This window comes from Macaca mulatta, chromosome 1 (assembly GCF_049350105.2).
Source record: "Macaca mulatta isolate MMU2019108-1 chromosome 1, T2T-MMU8v2.0, whole genome shotgun sequence".
In the NCBI taxonomy this organism is placed as follows: Eukaryota; Metazoa; Chordata; class Mammalia; order Primates; family Cercopithecidae; genus Macaca; species Macaca mulatta.
Window position 1 is genome coordinate 145,064,794 of NC_133406.1, and position 18,939 is coordinate 145,083,732.

Genomic DNA, 18,939 nt, shown 5'->3' on the forward strand with positions numbered 1-18,939 from the left:
TACGAGGTTGGTAGGATGGGATTAAGAAATAGGGCCTTTGGGAAGTGATGAGGGAGAAGACCTCATGAATAAGATTACTGCTCTTATCAAATAGGCCCAAGGAGGTTCATCCACCCCTTCTGCCATATGAGGATGCAATAAGAAGATACCTTTAATAAACCAGGATATGAAACCTGGAAGCAGGTCTTCACCAGACAGTGAATCTGCCAGTCCGTAATCTTGGACTTCCCAACCTCCAGAACTGTGAGAAGTAAATTTCTGTGGTTTATAAACTACTCAGTAGAAAGTTATTTTGTTATAGAAGTCCAAACAAACAGACTAGGACAGTGTTTATATGATCCCAGTCCTAATGAGTTAGTTTTATAAATGCTTAGGTAATGATTAAAGAATTATGCATAGAAAAAGTTACATTAAGAAGACATCAAACAACTAAGCATTATCATATTTGTGTGGCAAGACCATGGATCACATTTCTTTCTCTTTTATTCCAGGAGGCAATTTGTATCTCTATGATGAAAATAAAAATAACGTTTAAGATGTATTTAAGAGTCTATATAAAAAGGTTTTTTATAGTTGGCTTGTAATTTGAGCAATTAATATTACAAATCTGTATGCATAATAACATATATAATCAGATTTTTAAAAAGTGTTTAGAAAAGATTTCTTGATTTCTCCTCCATCTCTTCCTTCAAACCTGCTTCTTCCTTAGTTTTCCCTATCTTAGGATCACCATTCTCCCATCTATTCAAGCCAAAATCATAAAAAAGTCATCATTTATCAAGCCTTTTCCCTCACTTTCCTGTAAGCAGTTCATCAATAACTACTGTCAACTCTACCTGTAAAATATATCCTGAATCCACCCATTTCCCTTCATCTCTACTGTCACCACTTCAGTGTGAACCAATGTTTTACAAACTGTAAATTGCCACTCATTGCTGAGTTATCAAATCAGTTTTGTGGGTGACAACCAGCATTTCTTTCTTTTACAGTGAAAGAGAACAGAAAAATTCAGAGGGCGTCATTCACGGTAAGGGTATTGTCTCATTAAATTTTTGCTTATGTATATATATTTATGGGTGGAGTCACCACACAAAATATGTTTCCTCCTTTGGATTATGGAACAAAATGTTTGAAACCCTAGATTTAGGCCCACATCATTTCTCACTTGGACTGCTTAAAACCTGGAATGTTTATTCTTGGCACAATAAGAAGCCAAATACTTTACAATGGCCTAACGACCCAGCATAGTCTTATGCCTCCTTCCTCTCCGACCACATCTTCATCTCTCATCCTCCTCACTCATGCTGCAGTCACACTACCTGCTTTTCACTGAACACACCAGTCTCCCCACCTCCAGGACACTGTACTTGCTATTTCCTCTGCATAGATTGTTCTTCACAATACTTGCAGATGCCTTCTGCCTGGTCTTAGCACGAGTGACATCTCCACAAAGTAACCTGTTGAAAACGTCCCCAATTTCCATTTTCTTCTATTTATTTCATGTTACTGATTATTATATGGAATTATGTTTATTTCTTTTTTCAGACATCTTTACTCCCCATCTCTCTTTGCTACAGTATTTAAGTTCTAAGAGAGCAAAGTCTTCCTTGTCTGCCTCCTTCACTGATAAATATTCAGAGCCTAAAATAAAAGCCTGGTAAATAGTGCATACTGAATAAATATTTACTTTTTATTTTTTATTATTGAATCAATATTTTTTTGATTGACTTCCTGTCTGATGACGTACTAAATGTGAAACACTATGCCAGACCTACGGGTTGAAGATGAAAGACACACGCTACACAGAATCACCTGATTTGCTTTCCCTTGTTCCTTATCTCTGTCTTAATCCGTTTGGGTTGCTATCATAAACTATCATCAAGTGGGTGCTCATAAATAATAGAAATAAGTAACAGAAATTTTTTGCAGTTCTGGAGGTTGACAAGTCCAACATCAAACCTCCGGCCAATCTGTTGTCTGAGGACTCACTTCCTGGTTCACAGACAGCTGTCTTCTCACTGTAACCCCACAGCGCAGAGGAGTGAGGGATCTCTCTGATACAAACATTCAGTTAATTGCCACCTCTGTTCCCTTTCAGAATCTAAGCTCCCTGTGGGCAAAGACCCTGACAGTTTTGTTCACCGTTTATACCCTTTCCCTTACATGGTGCCTGGTACCTAGAGTGTTAATTTTTTTTTTTTTTTAATTAAGTGAACGAGATCTTGAATTTGTGGTGGCCCCAATACACAGAGTTGAATAATGTTCCAGCAGGTCTCTGTTACCTGGGTTAAGCGTAGAAAATGTAAACATTTGGTTTGATCTAGGGTAAGGATATTTAGGAGTTGAAGCTAATGGCTAGAAAGTCATGAAAGGGGTAGACAATGGAATGTAGACTTCTGGCTTCACTTCTTAAATAAACAGCTTAGATTCCTTTTTTTAAAAAATGGTTCAGACCAGGTGTGGTTGCTCACACCTGTAATCCCAGCATTTTGGGAGGCCAACGCGGGTGAATCACCTGAGGTCAGGAGTTCAACACCAGCCTGGCCAACACGGTGAAACCCCGTCTCTACTAAAAATACAAAAATTAATCGGGCGTGGTGGTGGATGTCTGTAATCCCAGCTACTCGGGAGGCTGAGGCACAAGAATCACTTGAACCCGGGAGGTGGAGGTTGCAGTGAGCCAAGATCATGCCACTGCACTCCAGCCTGGGTGACAGAGTAAGACTCCATTTAAAAAAAAAAAAAAGAAAAAGAATGGTTCAAAGTCATATGTTTTCATTTAGAGTAGTAATTTTTAAAGAAAAAAATTACAATACTATTACATCTATTTTCTCACTCCATTCTTTAGAATATAAATCCTAATTAGTATTTAGTTTTGCTTACTACAGAGCTTAGGAATCATCTACATTTTTCCCTAGAGCATGCAGATGTCTTACTTTCCTTCATGATATGGTGCCTTAGAACAGGGGTCCCCAAACACCAGGCCAGTTTGTGGCCTGTTGGGAACTGGACCACACAGCAGGAGATGAGCGGTGGGCCAATGAGCATTATCACTTGAGCTCCGTCTCCTGTCAGATCAGCAGGGCATTAGATTCTAATGTGAGCACCAACCCTACTGTGAACTGCACACGTGAGGGATTTAGGCTGCATGCTCCTTATGAGAATCTAATGCCTGATGATCTCAGGTGGAACAGTTTCATCCTGAAACCATCCTCCCTACCCTGTCCCATGGAAAAATTTTCTTCCACAAAATTGGTCCCTGGTGCCAAAAAGGTTGCGAACTGCCACCTCAGGGAGTCAGTTGTAAAAATCAGGAATGGATCTACTACAGATAATTATCACCAATCAGCTAAAGACCAATAATGTTGCAGGAAACAAGTATACCAGCAAAGTCACAGACAATAAACATTGTCATAATAATGTCCCCATCTGATTTCATCCTGGCCTTGACTCTCCACAAAGCCCACCAAATAATCCCAGCAGCGTACACCTAGAGTCACAAAGAACACAGAAGTGTTATAGAAAGTCCTGAACTCATGGCAAGTCCTAACACTGAGTCAATCAAGGTAATTGACCCATTAGTGATGGACTGGCTTCTCACAATAGAGGATTCAGACTGGTCTTCGTGAGAGGGGACTAAATAACTTACCATTTACATTTCTGTTAATCATCTATTTTCCTTTCTGATTATTATATTTGTGGGAAACAAAGAAACTGAGTTCTATATTTGGATACCATGATGAAAATGTTTACATCTTTTAAAGATTAAAACCAGGAAGAATATTACAAAATTCAACTTGGCTGCAAGTACAGTGGGAAAGTACATCATTAAAACTTTATCTCTTTCCCCTAAGAATGTTGAAGCACTCAGCAGATATTTATACTTAGCCTTTTTGGCTAGGTTCATTGATTGCAACTGATACTGTCTCCTCTTGTAAGTGAGGCAGATGGAGTCATAAACAAGTGGCCTCATTCAAGGGCATACAGTCACAATCAAAATTGGAATTTAGACCACCTCCAAAAACTTACACCTTGAAACTAGTATTCTGGAATTGCTGTCTGATAGGAATTTGCTCATACCCTACCATACCCTGGGCTACATGCCCTAACCTTGATTCTAATTACCATTTTTGTTGTTGTTGTTTTGAGATGGAGTCTCACTCTGTTGCCCAGGCTGGAATGCAGTGGTGTGATCTCGGCTCGCTGCAACCTCTGCCTCCTGGGTTCAAGCAATTCTCCTGCCTCAGCCTCCCGAATAGCTGGGATTACAGGTGCATGATGCCACACCTGGCTAATTTCTTGTGTTTTACTAGAGACAGGGTTTCACCGTGTTGCCCAGGCTGGTCGCGAACTCCTGAGCTCAGGCAATTCGCCCGCCTCAGCCTCCCAAAGTGCTGGTATTACAGACATGAGCCACCATGCCCAGCCCATAATTACTGAATGATGGAATCTGAAAGAAAAGTGGCCTTCAATTCAACCAGTTCAACTTCTCACTTTCCAGATCAAAAAACAAAAGCCAGTAAGGTGACAGCACTTGCCTAAAACGCTTACTAGGAGGTAATAGGGCCAGAACTGGAATCCAAGTTTCTAGAGTCCCAGATGAAAAGATTTTCTATGTGTTATCCAAAACATCAAAGTCTGTTCTAAAGCCTGTAGTGGGCTCTGCACCGACTAGTTGCCCCATTCAATGGGGGTGGGAGGAACTAATTTCTTTGACCTCTCAGCTGAGAGAAAACACAGCAGCTTGGCCGTGGCCCCACTTATACAGGACAGGAAGTTCTGAGATCCAGGTTGCCAATCAAGAATGAGTTTGTTTATCCTGGTTGTTCCAGGAATTCATGTGATAATTTAACAAGTACTCAGTAAATGTTAACATAATTTAATGAGGGCTTTTTTCTCTCAACTCTATCTGAACATTTTTGTTACATTTTTAGTAAAAAAAAATAAGAATAAATTCCCTTACTATATGGTCTTGAGGATGAATAGAACGTAGATCAGAAAGAAAGGGCCTCTAGGCCAAATCACAGCAAATGCAAGTGCCTGGAGCTGGATGAGCATGGGGGCAACAGTGGCACTCTTCTGGGAGAACTTTCAGGGGTACTGTGAGGTTGATTTAGATAGGGTAGGGCCATAGATATCATCAAGAACCTTAGATCTGGCTTAAGGAATTTAGACTTGGGAGTGGAGTACTGGAAGTTTTGAGCAGGACTGTGACAAAAATTTCAGATGGATTCTAAAGTGATGACTCCAAAGGTAGCATGTACGATGGAGGGGAGAGTGTGGATTTGAAGGCCAATTAAAAGACTGCATGGGGCCAGGCACAGTGGCTCACACCTGTAGTCCCAGCATTTTGGGAGGCCGAGGCCAGCAGATCACTTGAGGGCAGGAGTTTGAGACCAGACTGGCCAACATGACAAAGCCCCATCTCTACTAAAAATAACAAAAATTAGCTGGGTGTGGTGGCGCGCGCCTGTAGTTCCAGCTACTTGTTGGTTGAGGCAGGAGAATTGCATGAACCCAGGAAGCGGAGATTGCAGTGAGCCGAGACTGCGCCAGTCAACTCCAGCCTGGGAGACAGAGTGAGACCCTGACTCAACAAAAACAAACAAAAAAATAGCATGGTTGTCCAAGAGAGAATGTTTCAAAGTGCCTCTCCATTTCCCCTCTGAATTCATAAACTGAAACTGGGAGCCTAACACAGTCCCTGCAGCCTCCATCCCTGCTCCAGGATCCACAGCTGCTTCTGCTCCACCCTTTGAGCTTCTGCCCTTTCTTGCACCATCCACAGACCACCTCATGCAGGGAGCCAATCCCACTGCAAGGCTGGGGCCTCCCCACTCCACAGTAACCTCTAGCTAGAGGACTTCAGAGAAGGGCCTTATTCTTTAGGCCTCTTACTATCATCTCCGGACCTTTCTCAAGCTCCTTGACTTGACAGGGCTGAGCTGACCCCATGGGGAACAATGAATCATGGGGTCAGCTCATTGGAACCTGAAAGGGTGGTGAGGAAACCTGGGTCAGTGACCACTCAGGAACCTGAAATATCCACATGCAAGGGATCAAGGCAAGACATTGCATCAGAAATCTGAAAAGTCATGAAAACCACAACTGTGTGGTACTTGGAGAGAGCTTTCTTTTTCTTCCAGATGCTCTCTGGGAGAAACTCTGCACAACACTGGCATTATGTTAAAAGTCTGTCACAGGCTCTACCACTCTTCCAATTACTATGCCTTCTCTTTTATCATTCATGGCAAATGACTGCAGCTCCCCACATTCTGACATCACAACCCAGTGGCATCTGTCCCCTCTCCATTCCACAGCCTTATTCCTGAGTTAGGTTGTTTTTCTAAATCCCTTCACCTCTCTGTCTGATATTTATCAGGTCAGCGTCTTTATTTATCTTCCTTGTCCCAGGCCAGCCATCAGGATTAACTACATTGCAGGTCCTTGGCCAGTTTCTCCATCGCTTAACCTCTTCTGTACTCTCATTCATCTAATTTGACACTGAGAATCTTCCTTGAATGTCATTTAAATCATATTACTAAGCCTTCAAAGCTACACCTGTTCCTTCCTAATTGCCTCGTTTCAAACTAAAGCTCTTGCTAATAGGATGGGAGAGTTGGAAGGAACGTCAGAGATTATTTTACAGATAACAAAACTAAGACTCAGATTAAAATGCTTCTTCATGGTTGCTGTAGGCTTTCAGGCACCTCACTCTTTCCAAATTGCTCTTTTCTAATTGACATTTCAAACAAAATTCTACCCTCTTGTACCTCATCCATTCATACATCCTTTCTGTCCACAACAGTGTACTTTATATATGTATTTACATATGTGTATATATGTACTTTATATATGTATGTACCCACCTACATACATCTAGAGAAGCATATATAATGAATATGTATGTATTCCATTTTAACACAGAAAAGTCATAAAACTTTTCTTTTTCCTTAGAGACAGGGTCTTGCTATGTAGCTCAGGCTGAACTGAAACTCCTGGGCTCAAGTGATGCTCCCACCTCAGCCTCCCCAAGTAACAGGGACTACAGGCACGTGCTACCATGCCTGTCTCTGAGAAAAGTTGTAACTTCTTATACTCTTGATACCATGTATAGGAATTTTACTATATTCATTTTTTTCCCTGATAAGTTCCTGTCACCCAAAATGCAATGTATATAAACATAACATTTTCTTATTTTTTTCTGTTCTCTGAAGTCCCTTCCTCTTTCCTTGGTGTCATTCTTTCCAAATTTCCATCTTTCCATCTTTTATCCTCAACAGAAATACAGCCCATCATCCAGCCTATCATCCCTATTGCCTTTCCTTTTCTGTACAAGTCCCTTTCGGAAGTTCTCCACAGGTAATTTCTGCTGAAATAATCCATGATCTGGTAAGATGACAAGACTAGATATGGTAATTAAATTTAGTTGGAGGTAGGTGAAAAGAGAAAGGGACTACGTAGCAATGGCAGGGAGGATCTAGGAGCACTGTGCCAAAAATGACAATGGGCACAGCTACTCAAGCAGAGGGTGGTGTGTACCACCCTTAGATGAAGAGTCCAATTTGGGGGAAGCATCTAGGAACAAACAGTTACAAATTTGTCAAATCACTTGTTTTGTGCATGCTGAAGGACCATCAAAAAGGAGGGAAAGCAGTAAGTAGACTTTTAGAAAAAGACCAGAGGATAGAAGAACAAAACATGGATCATGTTTGAAACGGCCTGAGGTGTGACAGAGACCCCATTTACACTTGCTTCTAGTAGCTCTGAATACTTGTAATATCACCTGTGGCCCATCTCCACTGACAGCTGTGACTGCTATTTTCATTCTGAAATTCAGCTGTTCCTTTGCCAGTCTGGACACAACATTTTAGGCATGTTCTGAAGCATGATTCATGGTACTTTCCATAGGCCAAACCTCTTCAGTATTCTATTTAATTAGTGCTCTGCTTCCTGACCTGCTGGATATTCTCAAACCAAGATGCAGGATTAAGACCACAGGCAATTTGAGAAGGTAGGAATTCCAGCCAAGACATTTGGCAAAAAGCACTAGAGACCACATGAGAGGCCCTAGGGACAAAGGTAAGGAGATTAAAAACACAACTGCCAAAGTTTTACTTAATCTAAAAGAACATATCGATTAGACAGCACCATTCCTTTCATTAACAAGCATGACTAAAATGTTTGCAACTCCTGCTGGTCTGCTACCAAGCTGGGACCTCAGTGGGGAGAAAGGGAGGGAAGGAAATAAGGAAGCTCCACCAGGATCCTGAGGAATAAAAATTTACCTTTAGGATTAAGGTGCTAGAAGAGATTATTTGATTTGCAGAATATAATTTTATCATTAATCTATTCATTAATTACTATTAAAGTATACACCTTGCAGACAAACTTTTGCACTAAATAATTGTGATTTTATTTTTTTTTTCCACAAAATACAAAGCTTTGCACCACATTGTGGTAGTGTTCTAGCACAAGAAAATCCCAAGGTTTTCATGGAGGGGAAGGGGAGAGGGGGGTGATTTACAGGGTGTTCATTTTATCATTCTTAAAATGTTAACTAAAAATTTCATGACAAAGTATGTCAACCTTGTATAACATGCAGATTATTGCTTAGAACTTGCATATACTTTAAAATGGCACACATAAAGTACACAAACATTTCAAAATTTTAATGGAAATAACTTAGACATTTATTATCCCTCCAAATAAAACAACCAGGAAACAAAATAAAGAATGCTAAGTTGCTATTTTAAGTACTGATAAGTCCTAGTAACACTGATTCATAAATTATCTAGTCTTACATTTTGTAAATAAAAGTTCTTCAGCCTTATGGAAATAAATTAGAAGGTATGTTCTCAAAATGATATTAAGTATATTTTGACAGACTTCTAAAAATCTTTGACAATTATATATTATACATTCTCAGAAAAAAGTATATATCTATGTATCTATATATATCACTATAGCTCTATTTACTGCTTTCCAAGTAGCTTTTTCAAATAAAATCTAAAAGTCATTATTATTACAAATTCTAATACCAAAAAATCTCATAACTTATCCTATTTACAAGTTAGTGAGAGTATTATCTACACAAAGTTCCTTAAGTAAAAAGTAGACACAGTCATACCAGAAACAAACCAAACAGGAAACAGAAAAACATAGAGCACATTCTATATACAGCTATACCTTTAGGCTTGTAAAGTAGCAAATAACCCTAATGTACACTTAATTACAGAAAGAATTACATAAAGATATAAAGAAAAAATATACAGAGGATGTTTAACGAGTTTTCAGCCAGAGGTACTGTACTTATAAATCTTTGAGATTTAGAAATATTTCTGGTTTTGGTCTTATGTATAGGGCCTGATGTGTCCACTGCTTAGAGTGAATAAGTGTAAACATTTTCAATGCAAACAAACCAATCTTTAGGAGCTGCTTTCAATTCTTCACTGCCATCCAAAATATATTCCAATAAAGGTATGAATTATTATCAAAACTAGAAGCCGGCCTAGTGTGGCCTAGAAAGGGGTAGGGTTCAAGTCCTTGGATGTTGTACTTTGGAAAACACCAAGTAATGCAGTTGCTGGTAAATTTCAAAGAAACATTACCCTAATAGCAAAGTTTTCCCTAACGAGCAGGACTCTAAAATAATTTTGCCACAAGCCAGCACCTACCCTCTCATAACAATTCCTCTGTGCTCCTGTCATGGGGTCTAAAAAGAACATTTAGATAATTTACAAGCCTATAATAAATCTTCAGCTGAAACACATTACAAAGCTCTGATTGTTAAACCAGTTTAAGAAAGAGAGAGATGACAGATGTCTCTTAATAAAACCATAACATTATTAGCTTTGCCTCATGTTTTAAACAGGTATTAAATGCTGAATGGCTTCCTGTAGTCTCTTAATAAGTCATGATTTGTCTGAGCTCCACTTTAAACTTGACTACAATGCTTTTTTTCAATGAGAGAACCTATTTGTAAACTTTTAAATTTGCCATAAGAGACTGGGAAGCTTACAGATACCTGGGGAGGTCTCAAAAGTTGACAGTGAAAGGTGTTAGCATAAAAGAGGGAGATGCTGATGAAGTCATCTGGGGTATCAGGAGAAAGAGATGGAAGGATTCAAAGAGAAAACTTCTAGATCGAGGGAGGACTATCACAGCATTTAAGGGAAAAGCACTCTCAATGCCTCCTCTAACTCCAGATCCTCTAGCTTTTCATTGTCCTATACACCTCACATGTGTTTTGCATCAGAGGTCACTTTCAGTAGCTTTAATGTATTTCAAGGAGCTGTGTTTAAGGTTGGGAAGGTCTATGTGCATCCAGAGACACAGGAAGGGTCTCACTGTATGCCGGCTTGCACCTGAGAAACACTGTGCTACTCTTAATAAATTATCTAAGTTCAACTTCTTATGGAATCCAAACACATAAAAATACACAAACTTTTATGAAGTATTATTGATGATGTCAATACATGAACTATTCCATTTCAGCTAATAGACTAAACCACTTAAAGCCATTCAAATGCACATTTATTTAAATGTTTGGAATTAAGAGCAGCCTAGAAACAGAAAACGTGTTCAAATATTTATTTTAACAGCATCTTTTGGAACATGTTTATTTCCCTTAAAAAATGACACAGACAAAACATGTACACTGTAACAACACTTTCTCCTCTGTTTCTCCAGAAGAAAAGTGTTTCTGCATGCCTGATAACAGATGGTGCAACCAATAGTAAACCTGGCTCTCAACACCAGTGAAGAACCATTCTCCAAATGCCCAGTGTGCCTCAGAGGAAGTATACAATTTAAAAGTTGACCCTGTAGCAAAAATTTTGAGTCAAATTATTAAAATTTAGAAAAGAAACTGGATTCAAATACTTACAAACTAGGCAGTTTTTAAAACTAGACCTTTAAGACAGTCCTGGGTCATCCATAATATATGAGAGTCACTCTTGGGGTGGTAACAACATAACTATTATTTCACTTAACATAAGGCTAATCCATGAAATAACAAAATCAAACAGTTGGGATAAAAATTTAATTCAACTTACTGTAGGGTATCAACACATATTTGAGCAGAAGTTAATTTCTTTGCACTCATATATAACTTCATTTTGAGTTTTACATAAATGCAAATAATCCTTTAAAAGACTTTAGACCTAAGAAGGCAAACTTTGTAAGTTAAAGCTCATAATTTTCAAATTTTCACAAATAAAAATTTAATGCAGGATCTATGATCTTGCATGCTATTAGTTGGTTTTCATTCATTGTTAAGTTTCACAAGAACTTTTATTGTCTAGGATACTACACATTCAAAAAACATCTTTATAATTACAGGTTGTCATTTTTTTCTACAAAAATAGAATTGCTCAAAAATTTTTATCAATTTGCTTTTATTTTTCTATAAATATTTTAATAGAGTTGTTAAATATCAGAATGCCTGATAGAATCACTTAATCTGTGTAGTCAAAATACTGAATATTTAAAATGTCTAGCAAACGTTTTTCATTTAATAAATGAAAAATTCATCGTGTAGTAAATGATATGTTCCATCTTCATTTGTATTTTAGGTAGGTGAATACAATCATAGAACAGCAAAGTGTACCTCCTGCAAAGGTCAGACTTAAAGTAGCAGGGCAGTTTCTAGTGGCACTTCCATTCCATGTCTGTTGTATGAGGAAATATGTAGAAGCTACTTTAGGGTATTTAATCTGGATGTTGAATTAACTGTCATGCAGCCAGCATAAGATAAGGATTGCTGAATAAGGGAATCACAAACTTTAGTTCAAAATTTTGATATTTTAAATATACTTATTTAGTGAGTGGCTATACCAGTGAAGGGTAACATTAATGAAAGTAAGAATGAAGTTTTAAGCATGGAATAGTAACTATAAAAACAAACTGCTACACAGAGACTCACTAATATTATAGCTTTATACTGTCTTCATTTTGATAGTGGGTTTAAAATCTGTGTTCAGAACTAGAGAAATATCCAGAGTCAAAAAATATTTATCTCAAGGTATCTTTCTAAAAGAAAGAATTTCCAAAATATTTTTATTATGTAAATTTTTTAAAGCCACTTTTCCTGCAAAAAGGTAAGAACAAGATAAAATCACTTGTTTTCCTACCCCCCTCTAGTTAACCAGTACATATTTAAGCACCTATGGTGTTGACAGCATTAAATTTAGCAACAAATTATCAGTGTAATATTAGCTGCTTTAAAAATAACTATTATTTTACATTAATTCTTTCAAAAATAAATGTACCTAGTATAAGTCAATCAATTTCATTTTATCACTTAGTTATTGACTGAGATTTCAATCTTCTTTAAATGTTCTAAAACTTATCAGGCTCTATCTGCATTGAATAATCAAATCAAATCAAAAGTCTTGATTATATTCAGCTAGCATGAACAATGAAAGTGAGTCAAACATTCTCCTTCAAACCACGAAACTGAATGGATTACATCTTTTGGCATGAGTTCAATTAATTTCAAGTATTCATCACTGGTAGAATTAAATTTCTTCCTTTCTCAGGTAAGAATAATCATTAAGCTCAAGTGCTTAAAAAATAAATAAAGGCAATAATAGATAAATATATAATTCTATATTTGGATTGCAAGAATCAAAGTAAAAGCAAAACACATACACACACAACCAGAGTCGCCAGTCATCTATCTTCATATAATCAGACAATAATTTTGATGATAGAATACTTGGATTAAATTACCTTCTTTTTTTTCTGTGCTTTAAGATAGAAATTCAAAGCATTAAAATGCCGACTAAGTAAGCACGGGTATGAATTGTGAGTAAAATATGAACACTGATTTTTTGTAATAGTTTGGGTCTCATCAAGAAGAGGCCTATTTCAGGAGCATAATAAATACATATTGCATAAGACTTTGGTACTGATGGTGCTGGGTTCAGAACTCAGGGAAGATTTTGCAAACAGAAAATATTTTTCACAGAAAAAATGCAAGGAAAGCAGATAGGGATAATAAAGCTTTTTTTCTTAATGATTCCTCCTATTAGCCTAAATAGTCCTCTATCGACATGCATTTTTAGAAGAAGAAATTCATCTCTTAAGGAGGTCTATAATCTGTCTTAAGCCTTACTATAAAATAAAAAAGCAATAATTTGATAAATGCTAAAATAGAAATAAGACAGTGATATTTGAGAAATCTTAAAATGTGGGGCATATTCTCCATGACTAAATTAATTAAATATTCCCAAAGTGGTAAAATATTTCATCATTAATAGGTGATTGCATGTCTGAAATAAAAAATGTTACTTCTGAATAGCCTGAGAAAGAGAACATGCCAACAATTTAGAAATTAAACCCTACACAAGTGTTGACAGCCATAGTAAGAAAAGAGTGCATACAACAAATGTTAAGAGCTATTTACAGATTTAAAAGCAGTTCCCATTCTTTCAGCAAAATTGGTGACATAAAACCATTTGTACCAGATTATCATAGTCATCTTTCACAGAGAAAAATACTAATGCAGTTAAGAGATTTCTCAAAAGATTCACCATTATATTGATCATTTTTATTTAAACCTTTAAGATTTTTATCCATGCTTATAAATAAGGCAAAAGAAAGGCAGAAAAGACATCTTGGGATGAAAACTTAATTTTAATTTTACTTTCTTTCTTTTTTTTTTTTTTTTTTTGAGACGGAGTCTTGCTGTGTCACTCAGGCTGGAGTGCAGTGGCACAATCTCAGCTCACTGCAACCTCCATCTCCCAGATTCAAGCGATTCTCCTGCCTCAGCCTCCCAAGTAGCTAGGATTACAGGCGCCAACCACCACGCCCAGCTAATTTTTTTGTGTTTTTAGTAAAGATGGGGTTTCACCATGTTGGCCAAGCTAGTCTCGAACTCCTGACCTCAGTGATCCACCCACCTTGGCCTCCCAAAGTGCTGGGATTACAGGCATGAGCCACCGTGCCCGGCCTTCTCTTTTCTAAAGGTTAAAAAAAATGACACTGAAATCCTGAATAACAATTATAATTAATAAAGATACACAAGAACATGCCAAGAATTCACCCTATCAGCAGATATAATACTGGGTAGTAACCAAGTTTGCTTATCGGTAGCACTCCTTTAATCAAGTTTTCCATTCTGAAGACTATTTTTGGCTTTCTCTTGTTTGATGTGAGAGATGACTTTGATGCAACCTTTTGAAATTTTGATCATCCACATGACATTCATCACATCCAAAACAACACAACTAATGACCCAGGATAACTGGATTAAAACTCCAAGCCTTTTGTAGGGTTCTGTTCCATACACGGAATACATGAAGCCATAATGAGGAAGCATTGAGGCAATCCGCACGATGAAGAATACTACTGTCATGAGTATTCCATTGATAACGATAGCTTTAGAAAACTTGGGATACTTCAGAGCTTCAAAGAACCACCTGAAAAATGAATTAAAGAAACATCACATTTACACTGCCTCTCTGAGGATTTAACCATTTTTATTTTAGTTTTTAAATTTTAAAATTCAGTGAAGGAGGAGCAAAGGGCCTAGAATAGCATACACAATGCTGAAAAAGAAAAAAGTTGGAGGACTCACACTACCCATTTCCAAGACTTACTATAAAGCGACAGTAATCAAGTCAGCATGGTGTTGGTGAAAGAATCAATAAACCAATGGAAGAGAAAAGAGAGCTCAGAAATAGACCCACACAAATATACTCAACTGATTTTTGACAAAAGCATAAAGGTAATTCAGGGAGGAAGAAAGTCTTTTCAACAAGCTGTGCAAAACTGTATATCCACATGGAGAAAAATGAAGTTAAACAGAGATCTCACACCTTACACAAAAATTAACTCAAAATGGATCAAAGACCTAAATGTAAAATGCAAAACTATAAAACTTCCGTAAGAAAACAGGGGAAAAAACCTGCATGATCTTGCATTTGGTGGTGATATTTTAGATACAACACCAAAAGCATCATCTATGGAAGAAAAAGTTGGTAAGTTGGACTTCATTAAAATTAAAACTTGCTCTGTGAAAGACACTGTTAAAGAAAAGACAACCACACACTAGGAAAACATATTTAAAATATACATGTATGATAAAGTACATGTATACAAAGTACATAAAGAATTCTTAAAAGTCAACGATAAGAAACAACCCAATTAAAACACTGGTAAAAGAGCATAACAAACATCTCATCAGAAAATATATACAGATGAAAAATAAGCATATAAAAAGATGTTCACTATTGTCATTAGAAAGTGCAAATTTCAGTGGCTCACACCTGTAATCCCAGCACTTTGGGAGGCCGAGGCAGGTGGATCACCTGAGGTGGGGTTTGAAACCATCATGGTCAGTTGGGTGCAGTGGCTTACGCCTGTAATCCCAGCACTTTGGGAGGCTGAAGCAGGTGGATCATCAGGTCAGGAGTTCAAGACCAGCCTGGCCAAGATGGTGAAACCCCGTCTCTACTAAAAATACAAAAATTAGCCAGGCATGGTGGCAGGCACCTGTAATCCCAGCTACTCAGAGGCTGAGGCAGAGAACTGCTTGAACCCAGGAGGCAGAGGTTGCAATGAGCCAAGATCACACCACTGCACTCCAGCCTGGGTGACAGAGCGAGACTCCATCTCAAAAAAAAAAAAAAAAAGAAAAGAAAAGAAAAGAAAAGAAACCAGTGTGGCCAAAATGGCGAAACCCCATCTCTACTAAAAATACAAAATTAGCTGGGTGTGGTGGCGCATGTCTGTAATTCCAGATACTTGAGAGGCTGAGGCAGGAGAATCTCTTGAACCTGGGAGGCAGAGGTTGCAGTGAGCTGAAATCGTGCCATTGCACTCCAGCCTGGGCAACAAGAGTGAGACTCCATCTCAAGATGAGAGAGAGAAAGAAAGAAAGGAAAGAAAGAAAGGAGTGGAGTGGAGGGGAATGGAGGGGAGGGGAGGGAAGGGAAGGAAGAAAGGAAAGAAAGAAAGAAAGAGAGAGAGCAAATTTTAGCAACAAGATACTATACTATACACCTATTAAAATAGCTAAAATCCCAAAAAATGGACAATAACAATTGCTGGCAAGGGTGTGGAACAAGAAGAACACTCACTCATTGCTGCTAGGAATGCAAAATGGTACAACCACTTTAGAAGACAGTTTAGCAGGCATAAAACTAATCATATTCATAGTACACAAACCAGCAATCACATTCCTAGGTATTTTTCCACTGATTAAAAGATGTATGTCCACACAAAAGCTGCATACATGTTTACACCAGCTTTATTCATAACTGCCAACAACTACAAGCCATCAAGATGGACAAACATTGTAGTATATCCATACAGTGGAATACTACTTAGCAATACAAATAAACTATCAATTCATATAACAGCACGAATGAATCTAAAGTGCTAAGTAAATGAAACCATTCTGAAAATCCTGTATACTGTATGATTCCATTTGTAGACATTCTAGAAAAAGCAAAAGTATCAAGACAGAAAACAGAGCAGTGGTTTCCAGTGTTTCGGAAAGAGTAGAAGGGGATTGAGTAGGTAAAATAAGGGATATTTTAGGGTGGTGAAACTGTTATGCATAACACTATAGTGTTGGATACATGACATTATGCACTTACCAAAACCCACAGAAGTGCACTAAAAGTGAACCTGATGTATGCAAAATTTTAAACAATCAGGAGGTTGGGGGATGCCAGGATGCAATGCAAACAGTGACAAATGAATCTTAACTGTTACAAATGTATGATATAACATCCCTGAAAGGACTAAGGTAGAAAGAGGTGCTGACCTAAGTGACTTCAAAGATGAATGGAGACAATAAGACAAAAGAAAACTGTGTACAGGCAATGTACTCTAGCTCATGGCAAAAATGGCTGACAATTCTGAAACCATTATACATGTATATCAGGACTGAACAAATAAATAGATTTGTTTGATGAAAAATAGTGGGAACCAGGTTTCTCATTGTTGGAGTGAAAAGTTTCAGACGAGCAAGAAGAGGCTAGATTTTTGGCATGAGATACTGGATTAGATTTGGAAACAGTGAGCTATTTTAGCTTGATATAAATGCATACATACAGAAATAATTATAGATACACGTATACACACAGGTCAGCATATTTCCAGGTTCTGTCAGCTAGGAGCCCATAGAAACCATGATGCCTCAGTAACAGTAAGCACACATGGCATCCACATGTTGGCTTCTAATACCACTCTCCATGAGAGAAACTAGGGCTCCTTGAGAAATACCTGATTTGAGGGCTGGGAACACAGAATACACAATATACAATATGAACCTGTTAGAGTATCATTTAGGGCCAGAGAGCAAGAAAGTGCTCAAAAAACAAAATGATGTATCTTTATGTCAAAGGAACACAGAAACCAACCAAATGAGCTCTCCAAGTCCAAAACTCACAATATGAGCAACAAAATAAATAATGTTGTACTGGATTATAACCTAAAGTATAAATATCCAGAAATCAATATTGATATACATGAATAGGGGAGAAGAAACAAATCTGTTCTGAATAACTGCAAATAATTTATGTAGAAAACACACCTTCAATGAGGTAAAGCATAAACCCCTACTCTTCAAGTGTGAGCTGTGTATAGTGTAATGTATTGAACTGTTTCCCACTAAATTCTTATGTTGAAGCCCTAAAGCCCCAAAGTGACTGTATTTTGAGATAGGTCCTTTAAGAAGGCAATTAAGGTTAAATAAAGTCACAAGGGTCAGGCCCCAATCCAATAGGACCAGTGCCCTTAAAAGAAGAGAAAGACCAAAGTTCTCCCTCTCTCCCTCCATGCACACACAGTGAAGAGGCCATGTGAGGACATAGAGAGAAGTTGCCTTCTGCAAGAAAAGGAGAGGCGCCTCACCAGGAACCAACCCTGCAGGCACCTTGATCCTGGACTTCCAGCTTCCAACACTGTGCAAAAACACATTTCTGTTAAGTCACCCAGACTGTGGCATTTTTTATGGCAGCCCCAGCAAAGTAATACACAGAGTGACTTCCTTCCAAAGTGTACAGTATAGAAGGGGTAGGGGAAGGGCAGGTGTAAGGAATAACTTTAAAATGGAGAAACCGGACAAACACTACCTCAGGTGAACAAGCTTAACATCAACAATGATTAAATCATGTTCACAGCATGCAGTCCTAATATATGTGATGAGAATGGCACTGTCCCTCGGTGGTCTTCCTCCCCCAACCCCACAGCCCCAGTGTAATCACGAGAAAAACATCAGACAAACCCAAATTGAGGGACAGTCTCCATGCTTTCACTTCCTTTCCTACCTAATCCAAACTCCAAGTTAACTTCAGAACACACATCAGCACACCTGATCAGTACTCCTCAAAACCATCAAGGTCACCAAAGACAGGGGACATCTGAGAAACGATCACAGTCAACAGTAGCCTAAGCAGACATGAAACTAAATGTAGTGTGGCATTCTGGAAGGGATCCTGGGACAAAAAGGGGCACTGGGCAAAAACGAAAGAAATCCACACAAAGTATGGACTTCAGTTAACAATAAGATATTCACGTTGGTTCGCTAACTGTAACAACTGCACCCTACTGATCTATGATGCTAACAATAGGGAAAGCGGGGTGTGGGGTACATGGGGACCCTCTGTATCAGCCTTCTGATTTTTCTGTAAATATAAAACTATTCTAAAGATAAAAAGTTTTTTAAAAAGTTCAGCAAACGTTCGCTCTATTCCACTTTTGCTTTCTTAAAAAAACTGCCTTGCCTAATTTTACATCATTTTAGAAATCAAATTGCAAAAGCAGTAAAACATCCATGTATCTTAATATTCAATTTAACTGAATTAGTCATGATTAAGCTAAAATTGTTCAACATAAGAAACTAAAAATTAATAGTTAAAAAGCCTGAAAATATTTTTGAGTGATTAAAATATCAAATAATTTATATAGGATAAGAGA

The 18,939-nt window shown here is 37.9% G+C and overlaps 1 protein-coding gene and 1 long non-coding RNA gene across 2 annotated transcripts in view; one reads left to right on the forward strand and one right to left on the reverse strand.

Annotated features, from left to right (window-relative positions):
• Nucleotides 1–18,939, forward strand: part of LOC106999795 (uncharacterized) — a 60,388-nt gene that overhangs the window by 28,473 nt on the left and 12,976 nt on the right. Inside the window, exon 3 of the long non-coding RNA XR_001446706.3 lies at nucleotides 990–1,027. This is a non-coding gene — a long non-coding RNA (uncharacterized LOC106999795). The remainder of the gene's footprint in view (nucleotides 1–989; nucleotides 1,028–18,939) is intronic.
• TLCD4 (TLC domain containing 4) overlaps nucleotides 13,932–18,939 on the reverse strand; it is a gene marked incomplete at its 5' end in the record, with an annotated part of 47,755 nt that continues 42,747 nt past the window's right edge. The window contains 1 exon segment of the mRNA NM_001260969.1: nucleotides 13,932–14,429. Within this exon segment, the coding sequence (NP_001247898.1) occupies nucleotides 14,111–14,429 (319 nt within the window). The 3' untranslated portion in view covers nucleotides 13,932–14,110.